This window comes from Nelusetta ayraudi, unplaced genomic scaffold (genome assembly GCF_046127955.1).
Source record: "Nelusetta ayraudi isolate G7.1 ecotype Tasmania unplaced genomic scaffold, CSIRO-AGI_Nayr_v1 ptg000011l, whole genome shotgun sequence".
In the NCBI taxonomy this organism is placed as follows: Eukaryota; Metazoa; Chordata; class Actinopteri; order Tetraodontiformes; family Monacanthidae; genus Nelusetta; species Nelusetta ayraudi.
In genome coordinates, this window is record NW_027466061.1 from 14,798,517 (window position 1) to 14,811,450 (window position 12,934).

Here is a 12,934-nt window from a genome sequence, read left to right on the forward strand (position 1 = left end):
TGCAAGAAAACAAGAGTCACCCCTTTATGCTCAACTTCATGCACACAGCACAAGTTGTGAAAGTCAATGAAGTTTGGAAAGGTATTTGGGTTTTATTGGCTTGGCACCGACATAGTCAAAGTAACTGGTGTTAAAACGTATGTTTGTCTGCTTGGGGGTACACAGGGGTTGTTGGGTGAAGAGGACTACGCTACCACTGTGGTTGGCCACTGGAGACTTTGACAACAGCGCAGCATGTTATCTAAAAAAAACTTACTTGATTTTGCATTTGCTTCCAGCAGCACGGAGGATTCTACACAAAAAATAAATAAATAACAAAAACATTTAGGCTAAACTGACGTCAGTTTTGCTAACAGGTTGAACATTGGTGGCTCGTGAAGTGTCATTTTGCAGCCCCAGTCCAGTTCTGGGAACAGTTCCAGCCAATACTCGTCCACAACTGGTCCCATTAAAAGATTTTGCGGAACAACTGCACTGCACGCTGCACAACCCGGCTGACGTCTCAGGCATTGTTCTTCCCTTCTGCGCTCCCACTCCATGTGTCGAACAGTTATGAATCACAAAAAACTGAGGGCCCCTCAATGCCAAAAATAATAATAATATAGAAGGGATAATAGACACTGAGCAGAGGTTTCGTCAAATAACTTTGGTATGATATAAAGAGTTTATCTTGCAACTACAACACAGCTGTGTATTTTAACCAATGATTTGAAGCAAAGATCCAACATTTTTATTGGCCTGAAGTGAACCAGCGTATAGATCAGCATGAACCGTTCAGCTGACGTACAGAAAGCTGAGAATCAGCACGGAAAAGGGAAACTGCAGTACACGCCAATTCCACTTAATCTCCATTTCCATTCAGTGAAAGTAAATAACTCAATTCATAATTGAACGTAACAGTCGGAGCCTATAAATCAACGGTGACTTTAAACTCCATTGCCATTTGCAAAACTGGCCTCTATTTAGCCCAAGTTTAACCTTTATTTCTTAGTAGGAGGCAGAATTTCTTCTTTTTTTTAATCTCAACCATTTTTCCTCCACCAATAGTTTCAACAAGCGTGCCAACATAAATGCAGCGTGCATGGTTCATTGTTAAAATCCTGGAAAGAAGCACAACCTACAGAAAGTCTTCCAACCGACACAGTGGACACAGCGGACACAGCCAACGTACACGTCCTAACACAAACAACTTTCAACAAAGAGAGTCAGCAACAATAGTGGTCATGTTTGTCTTGTCTGTTTGTGATATTTATTTTGTGATGTCATGTCTGCTCATTGTGCTCTTTTACACTCATGTTGTGTTGTTTCATCGGCCTCTGTGCTTAAAGACATTTAAAAAATGTCCCATGTTTTTATCTGTTTCATGTTACTCCCCATTCCCTTCCCCTCGGGGTAAGGTTAGGCTCTCATATAAGCTTAGGTTCTCATATGTACAAGAATCTACATAGAGCAATGAGGGCCTTGCTCCTAGTTAGCTGCCATCTTGCGCTGCCATTGTGCCTTAAATACCAAACACCGTAAAAAAATTCACACTTGACCTTTAAATAAAGGTTTGACTGACTGACTGATTGACTGAAAGCTGTGCGCAAGCGCCTTGCGCTGCGAGCCGTCTGCACTCACCGTGGCCGTGACGAGCGGACCGTGGAGCTGCGTGTAGAGCAGAGCCTCGTTGACATGGCCCCTGACCCCGAGGAGGGCCAACTCCAGGCTGTGGTGGCCAGCGGTGGCGTGGGTCAGCTGCTCCAGCAGGCCCACGTACCTTCTCCAGGGCTGGTCCAGCTCGGACACGCTGGCCAAGCAGCCACGCATGACGTTGAGACAGTAGCCAGGGCAGGGCTTAATCAGCGTCAGGCCCCTGCAGTGGGAGCAGTAAACCATCTTCACCAGGCCCCTCACACACTCCTTGCTCAGGCTGACGTGCTTGGTGGCGTTCATCACCAGCAGGCCCTCGTCCATGGCCAGGCCCAGCTGCCGGCCGGCTTCCAGGGCTCCAGCCAGCTCCTGGGCCATGACGGCCGGGTGAGGGCCAAAAGGGTTGACGTCCTGCCGGATCATACGGAGGCAGTCGCCCATCTCACCGCCGCCCTCCATGCCCGGATTGATGAGCACAGTGTAGGCGAGTGGGAACAGGTTGTTGAAGAACTGGTGAACGGAGGCCTCCACGGAGATGTTGGCTCCGCGGAGGTAGAGGGAGAGCGAGGAGAAGAGCTGGTTGACGTGCGGCAAGGCGCGGCGGGACAAGGAGGAGTAGGTCTGCTCCAAGAGAGAGCTCAGGTGTCCCTGGGAGAAGGACAGGAGGTACTGGAACATGTCTGTGGGGTGGAAGGGGGGAGTGGGGTGTGGGGTCAAAGAGAGAAGGAGGTGTGAGACGAGTGGAGAGACGGCGATGGGGGACATTTGAGAGCAGCTGAGTGCAAACTGCTACAGTACCAAACATTCAATAGTGTAGAAGAGGGTTAAGTTGAAGCAACCGGACTAGATTTGTTATCTTGACAACGTTTTTCACTTCTCATCTAAAAGGCTTCTTCAGCTCTAAAAAAGGTTGGAGAGTCCCATGTATGTCTTCAAGACAGCAAATCCAGTCCAGTTGCCTCAACTACTATATTAAGCTGACCTCAAAAGGTCAAAGCAGTCAGTATTTTCACAGACAGACAGTCAGAAGTTCTTGACCTGCGTTCACACTGCTGTGCAAAGTGATTCTGAACTTGCACACCAATAAGTGTCAAAGTAAGCTCTCCAGGAAAGAAACAGTGATGAGAAAACATTACGGCTGCAACACAAACACTTACTTCTACTTCCTGAATTATCATCCTTAAATGTAATGAAAACAAATGAAAAATCAAGTTGTTGAACTTTAACCATAATTAATTTAACTACAACTTCTGCTTTCTTTAGTAAATGGATTCTGAATGCTACTTATTTTCAAAAAGACTGCCTACAATTAACCCACTGTAAAAACTGTTCAAATATATACAAATATATGAATAATAACAATAATAATGGTGATAATTACATAGATAACTTTGCACATGCACTTGACAGCCTATTCATTTCCTTAGCCTACTTTGTCAAAATGGACATCAGATATGTCAAAATGGTAAAAACTGCCCTGATTTGTTGACCAAACAATTCATCTGTTCAATCAAAGCGGCAATAATGATCTGCAACCTCTTAGTCAGCTTAATCTTGTGACCAATTCCTCTCCACTTTAATGTGTAACTGTGCAGGAATCATGTGTGCATGCGTGTGTGTTGCGTGTATTTCAAGCAGGTTGGTATATTTGTGTGTGCATGTTCTGGATGCTGCACACTCCTCTGGGACGTGATGTCAGTTTAAAAGCATGCCGGGACGTGAAGTAGCAGTAGCAACTGTACAGAAAGGGACCGGGTAGGGTGAGGTTGCCAAAACACACACACACACACACACACACACACACACACACACACAAACATGATATGCGTGATATGAGTGGCTTAGGCCTTTCGAATCTACCCAACACTTTTCATTCATAAGGGTGAAATCTATCTCAGCCTCGTTATTGTCACCAAATGAGCATGTATGTGTGTGTGTGTGTGTGTGTGTTCACAGCCCCTCCCCTCAGCCAGACAGAAGGATAACAACAGTCATGTCCTCCTCAACAGCTGCACTAATATGACCGCTGTCTGGGAGACACGGGGACTCCCCACCCGCCAGCTTAAAAAGAAAATGCATGACTCCTTGCCACACACCGTAAAACAAATCACCTCGCGCCTCAAGCCGCTCCTGCACGCATTTCATTTCAACTTGTAAAATGTTTTTGGTTCCGAAGAACATGTGTATGACCAACGAGATGAAGTGGCCTATTGGGGATATTACAGCAGTCTCACTGCAGGGTGAAAACAGTCTGAGAGGTCTCCAGAGAAGAATGATGCAAGACAAAACATCGGGAAGCAGGCAGGAAAAAGGACGAAAAGAATGGAATATTGACCAAGTATATGGATGAATTGTGCACTGGAATCGATGTGTTAGCATGCTTGACGCGCGTAACAGGTTGCCCGACGTCAACCAATAGAGGTTTGTCGTTTGTCGCTGTCTTCTCCTTCAGCAGTTCTCGGTGCAGTGCCGCCACAGGCAAGGATGGGATTCCACTTCAGGTCAGTTTGTTTGACAAAGCACAAAACTCGGATCAGCAGAAAGTCGCAACCCCCACCTCACCGAGTCTAACAGACTGTCAGGTGTGAAAACGACAAGAGAGAGCAGGCAGAAAAAAGGGTGAAAAGAGCGCATCGGAGAAATACCAGTTCCAGGAGTGCACAGAAATGTACAGTGCAGTACACTTGAAACAATCAGAAAGTGTGGAAGGAATGACATTTCACACACTCCATGAAGACCATGTTGTCAAATGCATTTTAGTGTGCTAATCAATATTAGGATCCACCAGCCAGCTTCTCGGAAAAGAAGCGCATCTCAAACGCACATCAATGTCATTTTGTGCTATCTTTTTATGTGTGGCGGAGCCCTCGTGACTTGGTACTTCGTTAAAAAAAAAAAAAGCTTATGTAAATGAAGGCAAAATTACACAAAATTAATTTTCATGTAGTGACTGAGTGACATCCGCCTGCTTTCATGCCAGTCATTCGAAAGGGCTCAACAGGTACAAGAAGTTTACACTGCAGGATACACCCAGGGTTTCATTTACATGGTATGACATAATGTTATTATAAAATGATCGCGCTCAGAAATACCACAGTGTAATATTTCTCAGTGCAGGGTGTGGTGGTGGTGGGGAGTCCTCTCCAGCCTTAAACGCTTTAATAGCATGAAGACTTGGTGTCCATCTTTCTGACGTTGCATTCTGTATTTGTGAAACAGCACATAGTTAAGTGTCCCACATGGACTGAGTGGACAGAGTGGATGAAGACAAGGGGCAAGGAAAAGGCGAACAGCCAGGAAAAACGAAACAGAGAGAAGCAACTGAACTCCTGATCAAGGAAAAAACAACTACTGTACAAGAGGGCTCCACCTTGCGAACACGTTCCGACATCTGGATTCATTTGGCCCCTGCACCCGGACTCCTACCCCGTCTCTCCATGGCTGTTTCTTCAAACATGTCCTCTTCTGAACGTACAGAAGAGGGGCAAGAGTCCACTCCCCACCCAACAAACAGAAAAAAGAGGAAGACTGAAACCCATGATTAATTCATTCTCAGCGTCAGTTCTTTTCTGATCTCTGTCAAATTCTCTCCCACGCTCTCTCTCCTGGTTTTAATTTTGGGCTAAATGGCTGTGGCTTTCTCTGCACTTTTCAGCACCAGGAAACAGGGCGATAACACCAAAAAAAAGATAAAACAAGCTGGTTTTAATGTCAGCAACCATAGCATGATACTCATTTGGGGGTTTGATTGCTCCATCTGACCACTGTCCCTATTCAGAAACACGCCACCATGGTTGGCTATCATTACTGTGTTGTGGTCTCCTCTCTGAAAGCTTCTTGAGAAATGAGGCCTACAGGGTTGAATGAAACTTTGCGTAAAGCAATTATCTTCAATTCTCTTTGCGAGATTTAAAACGTATAATTGCCAAGTCGACCATACAGTAACAGTAAATGAACACGCCCGCAGTACTTCTCACCCTGGAGGGCAGGTTTGAAACAAACAAGGAATTAAATGGGTACAAAACAAAAAAAAAGTGGTAAAACAGGGAGACACAGTGACTGCTGTTTCTCTAGGATGGGGTATTACACCATCATTTTCCAACAATCCCACGTAAAAGGCCGTTCTCTGAGATCACTGACTTTAATAATAAGAGGCTTTTTTTCCACTCCAGCCTTGCATGGCAACCTATGTTTGACAGGCACAAGTCAAAGCTAAAGAGTCGCCATGGTGAAGTAGCCACAAACATTCACGCCGCTTTGGTGAATTTGATCATAATTAGTCCTGCTAGTATACAGCACTTTGACGCAGTGACGTAGATGCACACATGAATGCGCGCTTGGGTAGTGGGCAGCTGGATTTCCATGCATGTGGCCAGAAGCAAATCCAACATTTAGTTAGCTAATGGATCAGTCAAAAGGTCATTTGGAAAAAAATATTTTATATTTGTTCTAATACAAAATGAAGTTACCTAGTTATGACCTCCAGAAAGCTATGAAAATTTATGAAATTAATTTCTGCACACCCGGTTTTGCCAGTTTCTCTTCATGTGCACACTCCAGTCACAGTGGTCCAACCCGAGTGGATCTGTGCGACTGACTCTGCAGGCGAAGCATTTTAATCCCTCCGCAGGCTTCGGTTTCAGACGGGTCATCACGCAGATGACACCGTAATGTGTGCGGTTGAAATGCCCTGCTTTTAATTAGGAGGAATATTGGATGTGCGCAGGGTCATCTGCCACCCACCGCTTGTCATCTTGGGTTACTGAGGCAGAGCTTCAACGTCCTGCAATCTCCCCAGGCTCTAACGTTTCAGCCGAATGGCTAATACCGATATTCATAAGTCGATGAATCATACTTGTAATGTGTGCGTTTTCATTTTCCGAGCAAGTCTTCGGGAGGTGGGAGGGTGGATGCAGGTTGCATGACTCAATCTAAAGACGGACTATGAGTCATCAGTCAAATGACACTCGCACAGGATGACCTACGCGGCTGGGAAGCTGCACTCCTGCCAAAACCACAGCGACTCGACAAGTCCAACAGAACGGCCAGGTGTGTCTTTGACGTACGTACAATCGCAGAAACTGAGTTTCTCTTCCCATTCATACAGAGGTGCGATAATGAGTCAGTGAAATAAAGGAAGAGCTGACGACATCTGTAATTAGCGAGGCAGCAAAGCTATCACTAAAATCTGACACATAAACAATCCCACATATGCCATGGGCAAAGCAGACACTCCAAGACTATGTGGTGATGTTTTGGGGGGTTTTTTGGAGGGGGGGCGGTGATCAGCAGTAGTTGATCCTCTCTGATCAAGCCGACTGAGGGAAACACGACTGAGAGCAGAGGGAATGAATGAACGAGACAAGGACATGGAAAGTGGAAAGAGAGCTCAGGGCTCCGGGTGGTTGTCCAAATGACTTCTACCATAAAGGGGAGAAAGTATGGAGGGGCCAGTCTGAGGGCAAACTGTTGACAGGATGACGGACAGCACCTCTGGTCCCCAGCATTAACGGGACCACGGGGTTAGACACATCTCCCTGCTTTCTATTGTTTTATTGATTTACAAAGTTTGCTCCATGTGGTCAGACAGGAAAATGGACTCAAGGAAGAAGCAGAATCAAAGGAGGAAAATTTGAATGAAGTCTGGACCATAAATCTACATAAGATCACAAACACGCCTACAATTTAAATTCCCAATCAGCCTACTCAAAGACTGTAAGAGTAAATAAAAATCACAAAACACAGCAATGAATCTAAATTGAGAGGCTATTTGGTTGTTGCTTTCCGAAGCAATGTTGAAACTATTACATGGCTGCCGTTACATGTCGCTTCTTTTGAAAAGAACAAAAGCAAAGTTCCTTTTCTTTGCCAAGCACATCGCTCAACGTCAACAATGCAAAGACATTTCCATGAATATAAACATCGAGGGACTACAAATAAACGTGTAACATATTGCTCATTGCTTAAAACTGATAAATAAATAGAAACCAAACCTAAACATCCCTGGGTTGTGATTCATTAGACTTGCCACAGCTGACAGAGGAAGAAGCCAGAAGAGAAGGAGCAGCTCTGGATCCACAGCAGAAACTGTAGAGCCGAAAATATTGCTATGAACAGGGTCGCGTGTTTTCGGCGATGACTGGAATACAATGAATAGCAGCAAAATGACTGGTAGCCCATCACCACGCAGGTTAACAATAAGTCGCAAAGGAAAGATCCTCTCACACCCAACAGAAAGAGTTTGTACAGTATCACACCAAAGCAGTCAGGCAGAACTGAGGTGGGACGTCCAGCAGATTGTTAAATACTTCTCAGACTATAAAAGAGGGCCTTTAATAGAATGGAGGCATTTTGTCAATAAAATCTGGCCATAAAAAAAGAACTCTTTGATAGTCTGATTTTTAAATTAAAAAGGCTACTTTATATATAATTTATATCCAGTTATAAGTCTGGAAACAGCGTGTGATTAGACGTCCAGAGAAAAGCTGTTCTCAATGTTTTTATGAAAAAAGGCAGAAAATGTTACAAGGAAAATTAGATTAACGTGAAACAGGCCGGCACACCGAGGCGTAAAAAGGATGAAAGGAAGGTCTAACTAAGGATTTTCCACTTGTCCTTGCAGGTGTGAGCCCCAATTTGTGTATGGGATTTTATAATGAATGGGAGAGCAGAAGGTTCCATGCGCATTGTTTCAATTATGGGCCAAACTTGTTCAACGTGCGTTTCATACTGTACTGTCGGTACTGCAAAATGCCAAGTATTCAGGGCGCCAAAATCATTGGTGCTCATACTTTTTTACCTACAAAAGGTAAAACCTATTAGTCTGAGAGAACAAGCACACAACTGAACAAATGAACTACAGTTGTGTTTTGCTTGTGTAACGAGGAGACTTAATGTACAACAAACCTGGGCCAAGAAATCTTGAAAATGAAGCACTTACAAACATTTTCTGAGCCACTTTGCGACAAAAGAAGACGCAATAAAAACCTAAGATTAACAAAATGACTGAAACTAAAGACGTTTTATTCTGGCATCTGTAGTTCAGATGCAACCGGGTGTGGACGCGGCAGCGTTTGTAGTGGTGCATCTCTTCCACCCGAGTGCAATGCGTGACGGGGCTGCGTGGGAGGGTATTGCGAGGGGGCAACTTCGGGGACGTCTTAATGGTAAGCAAGGAGCCATGGAGGCGAGGAGGAAGAATGAGAGGAAGAAATCGGTTCCAAGTCAGGTCGTAATGAGGAGAGTGAGCTGCTCTGAAAGGAGGGAGTGATGGAGTGAGTTGTTGCTAATGGACAGTACAAGGACGGCCAACTCCCAGCAACTCTGGGCCCATTTAACGGCGGGAGGAAACGACACGGAGACGTTTACACACCGTTGCGATCCAATTATGCATCACAAGCGCATATTAAGCACTCCCTCTGATCTCCCACAGGCGTCGGATGGCTCCATCACCAAAAAGCACAAGAGCGGGCCAATTTGCATTTTGATGCTCAACTTCTGCTTCCCCCTGCTCGCTGTTAGAACAATAATATTTCCTAGAATGACGTTACCTTGGAAAGAATCCACCATCATTTTGTTTCTAGTCTGAATCCGGTCATTAAACTGCAAAAAAATGGGGAGGAAGAGAAAATGTTTTTTGGTCATTAGAAATTGTCTGCCTGTCAGCTGCTCTACATGGACATATGAGGAAACACAGATCTATGTCTCAGACTAGTCCCACAAGTCACATTTTACGACTTGTGGGACTAGTCAGACTGGACGGGTGCAGCCGAGTCTGACCGCACAGGCTTGACCAATCATCAGCCAGGGGAGGAAAAAAGTACAATTCCACCGGCGAGTTAAGACAAGTCTGCATTCCAAAAAAAAAAAAAAAACTAATTGTCTTGGACGAAGAACAGGCCCTGGGAGATGCGACTTTTGTCTGATTACCATGAAACTTCCTGGACATCGAACTTAATGCACTCTCATGACAGAAGTGAGACTGATGAGAGCTTAGCCTGCCTCCAGAGTGTTGTGCTTAGGCTCGCGGTCAAAGAAGCGCTGTTCCGTAATAACACTAGTGAAGTCGTTTCTCAAAAACATATTCCCAAGACAAGAAAAAGAAATAGCCTGAGGTTCATTCCGTGCTAGTACGTCAAATTGAGGGTGAGAGGACTGGCGACAGGGTAATCTGCGCAGACACAGGGTTGGTTTCAACATCAGAACGTTTAGGGATCCCGGATGGTTGGTGAGGAAGTTTGTGGCTGTTTGGGAACAAAAAGAATGTGGTGTTTACGAACAAGAAAAAAAATGAAGGGAAACTTTCATGGCGATACAGAAGAATTCTGCGTTTATGGTTTGTCATTCCGTCGAGTGCACTCTTCGCTGCCGGGTAACGCCGTCCCTGCTCTGGCAGCGATCGAGCGGCTGGCACGGCGCCCAGCCCGGCGTCATCTTGTTGACGAAGCATCAAGCCACAGACAGAGACAGGCACCCAGGAAGGAAGGGAGAGAGGGATGAGGAGGGAGGGAGGGAGGGAGGGAGGGAGAAGGGGGAGGAGGGATTGGGGGTGCTGGGCGATTCATCAAGCAGCAGTATGGAGCAAATTTATAGAAGCAAAGACCTGTTGAGTTAACGCTCTTTGAAGGCAGACCGCACCATACACACCTGACAGACCCGCCATCAAACACACCTGTAGCCACTTTCACTGCTTCTCCCTCCCGGCCTGCATCGCACCAAACCGACTGCTCCTCTGGCATCTCACACATTCAACGCTGAGGTGAAACGGCAAAGATGAAAAGCAGCGGTAATGAGGGGCTCAGCCGCTTTGTTCCTTTCCGTGCTCCCCCTTTAGGAGTCAAACGGGAATATGACACATCAACGTGTGGAAACACACAATCACACACAACCACACACACGCACCCACTCAAATACTCAATATTCTCACCCCTATTTGTCCCATACACACGTTTCCTCTCCGCCCTGCATGATTAAATAACAGGGTGAACGGATGGATTCCGGATATCCTCCCTAATTTAAGCATGAGCTCATGGAGTGGCGCAAAAGTCACACAGTGTCCAAAACATCAGCCTCTGGAGCAATAACCCTGTCGGTCATAACATCTGCAGAGCAAAACACAGCTAGACACGATGTGAGAGAATGAGAGAATTATGGAGTGAGATCATGCTTGTGATCTTAAAAAGATCACAAGCATGAGAGAAGAAGGAATTCCAGTAGACTGCACTGGAGGCGATATGTTACTACCCAAGTGAGTGGTCAATGCATAACTCATGCATGACCCGTTTTAACAAAAATAAAAGGACAGTTGCCTGAAGAGAGACTGCGTTGGCTGAGTCTGTCCAGGATGATCCGTACATGGGATTTAAAAAATGTAAGGCAAGACATTGCGCAAGACGGATTATCCCCTTAATGCAATAATACTGAAGCCTCAAGGGGTAATAATGAGAAAGAGAAAATCTGAATAGTGTTGCATGATACTGTCTATGCTTCAAAACATGGGCAGGCAATATGCACCTTTACGTTGAGTAAACTTTATTTTCAGAAAACCTAAGGCAAGAGAGGGAGAACAACATGTAACAAGGAACATAACTGCAATTTTGAATGCATGTTTTGTAAGAGTGCTGAACCAACAGATCTGCCCCAGCCAATGGAATTTTAATGACCCATCTTTGTTTTCTAAATCATAGCTTTCCCTACCCTGAGGCTGGCATAAATAACCACTCATCAAACTTGAAAAAAGGAAATCGCGGGGGGGGGGGATAACGTAAATAAATAAAACATGAAACTCTTAACTTCACAGGCATCTCACGGAAGAATGTAAGAGCCATTACTCCTGTTCCCTATGCCGTCACTGCAGAAATAACAACAACAATAATAATAACAATACAATTTGAAGACTGCAGACATCGGAGGTGTGAACAGATGCCTAGTTTACAAAACCAACATGGAGACACAGATCTTATGTGGTTAGTTAATACATGAATTACGACTTTGACATAGAAAAGGAACTTTTCTTTCATCAGGGTAAGATTTTGTTGTAATTAATGTCACCGCTCTTACGTGTGGAGTTTGAAGTTCCTTCCAGAACTGGAGCTGTATCCCAAATCATGTATGTCCCTTATGCCTCAGTGGAGAACACTCTTTGCGTGGTGACTTTGCTTGTACTGATCACAAGGCGCGTGCTACAATCATTATTAATGGAAGCAATAAAGTTGGTTGTTGTAGTTGTTTTTTTGTTTTTGTTTTTTTTTTCCACCAAGATTATTTATGTTCTGTACAAACTAAACAGCATAGTCAGGAGTACATGAGCTAGCTAGTTAGCGAGCAGAAACTTACATTAGTTAGCAAGCTAAGCTAGTGTCACTTCTGCTACATGATCAACAAGGAGTTCATTTAGTTGTTTAGTTATACAGTCATAATTCTTTGAGCGAAAACACTGAAACACTTAAATATGATGTTTTGATTAGAGGAAAAATATATTTTGCCAAATTGTTTCCTCTCAACCACAGTTGGCTGCCAGTGTGTCCCGACTTGCCGAGTGCTAAATACCTGTCTTTGTTTGTTAGCCTCCAAGCCAGGATGTGGTGTCAGGTAAAAGTTGTTATGAGAGGAATCAATAAGTTACTGCCAGTACTGTTTATACATTTACGTTCAGGTGCCGAAATTTGACCGAAGCGTGCGTTGTTTTGAATGTCACTTGGAACCAGTAGGGTGGGTTCTCTGCCAGAAAGTTCCCCGATGAATAAAGTACTCAATAAGAACGAAAAAGGCAACATTCACAATATTTTCTTTACTTTCATCTCTCTGCTGCTGCAAATATTCTCAAATCGTCTTAGCCAGGCAGCTTGAGTTTTAAGGTGACCCGTCGCCATTGCAGATAGCAAGCTATCTAGGCCAAGGAGAAAATGGTTCACCGAAAAAGCATTTGTCAGCTCCTGCGAGGAGAACTTGAGCTCTGAGATGATCACTCCGACTTGCTGGGGTGGTAAATATTGAAGATGTCTTTGGTCCACACGTACACATGCATGCACACGCACGTAATCATCAGGATCGGCAAACACAGATGTCACAGCCTTTAGCCGCAGGCCGCGTCCTGCTCGTATCAATGACAAGGGCCATCGGGGGCGTCAGCATTTCCTTGGCATTCGCCCTCCGGGCACTGTGAGTATACAGTGTACCCAGATGCTTCGTCTGTGGCTCATCACTTACACCTGTCATGGGCACGTGCAAGCTGACATGCGCATGCAATTCTGAGCAGAACGTGCACTCAACCTACTGTCTTCTTAGATTCCAACTAAAATGT

General features: G+C 44.9%; 1 protein-coding gene across 2 annotated transcripts in view; it reads right to left on the minus strand.

The window, feature by feature from the left end:
- LOC142885139 (glypican-5-like) overlaps positions 1 to 12,934 on the minus strand; it is a 94,098-nt gene that overhangs the window by 68,863 nt on the left and 12,301 nt on the right. For both annotated transcript variants that reach the window (XM_076021302.1, XM_076021301.1), the window contains exon 3: positions 1,621 to 2,312. In XM_076021302.1, the coding sequence (XP_075877417.1) occupies positions 1,621 to 2,312 (692 nt within the window). The remainder of the gene's footprint in view (positions 1 to 1,620; positions 2,313 to 12,934) is intronic.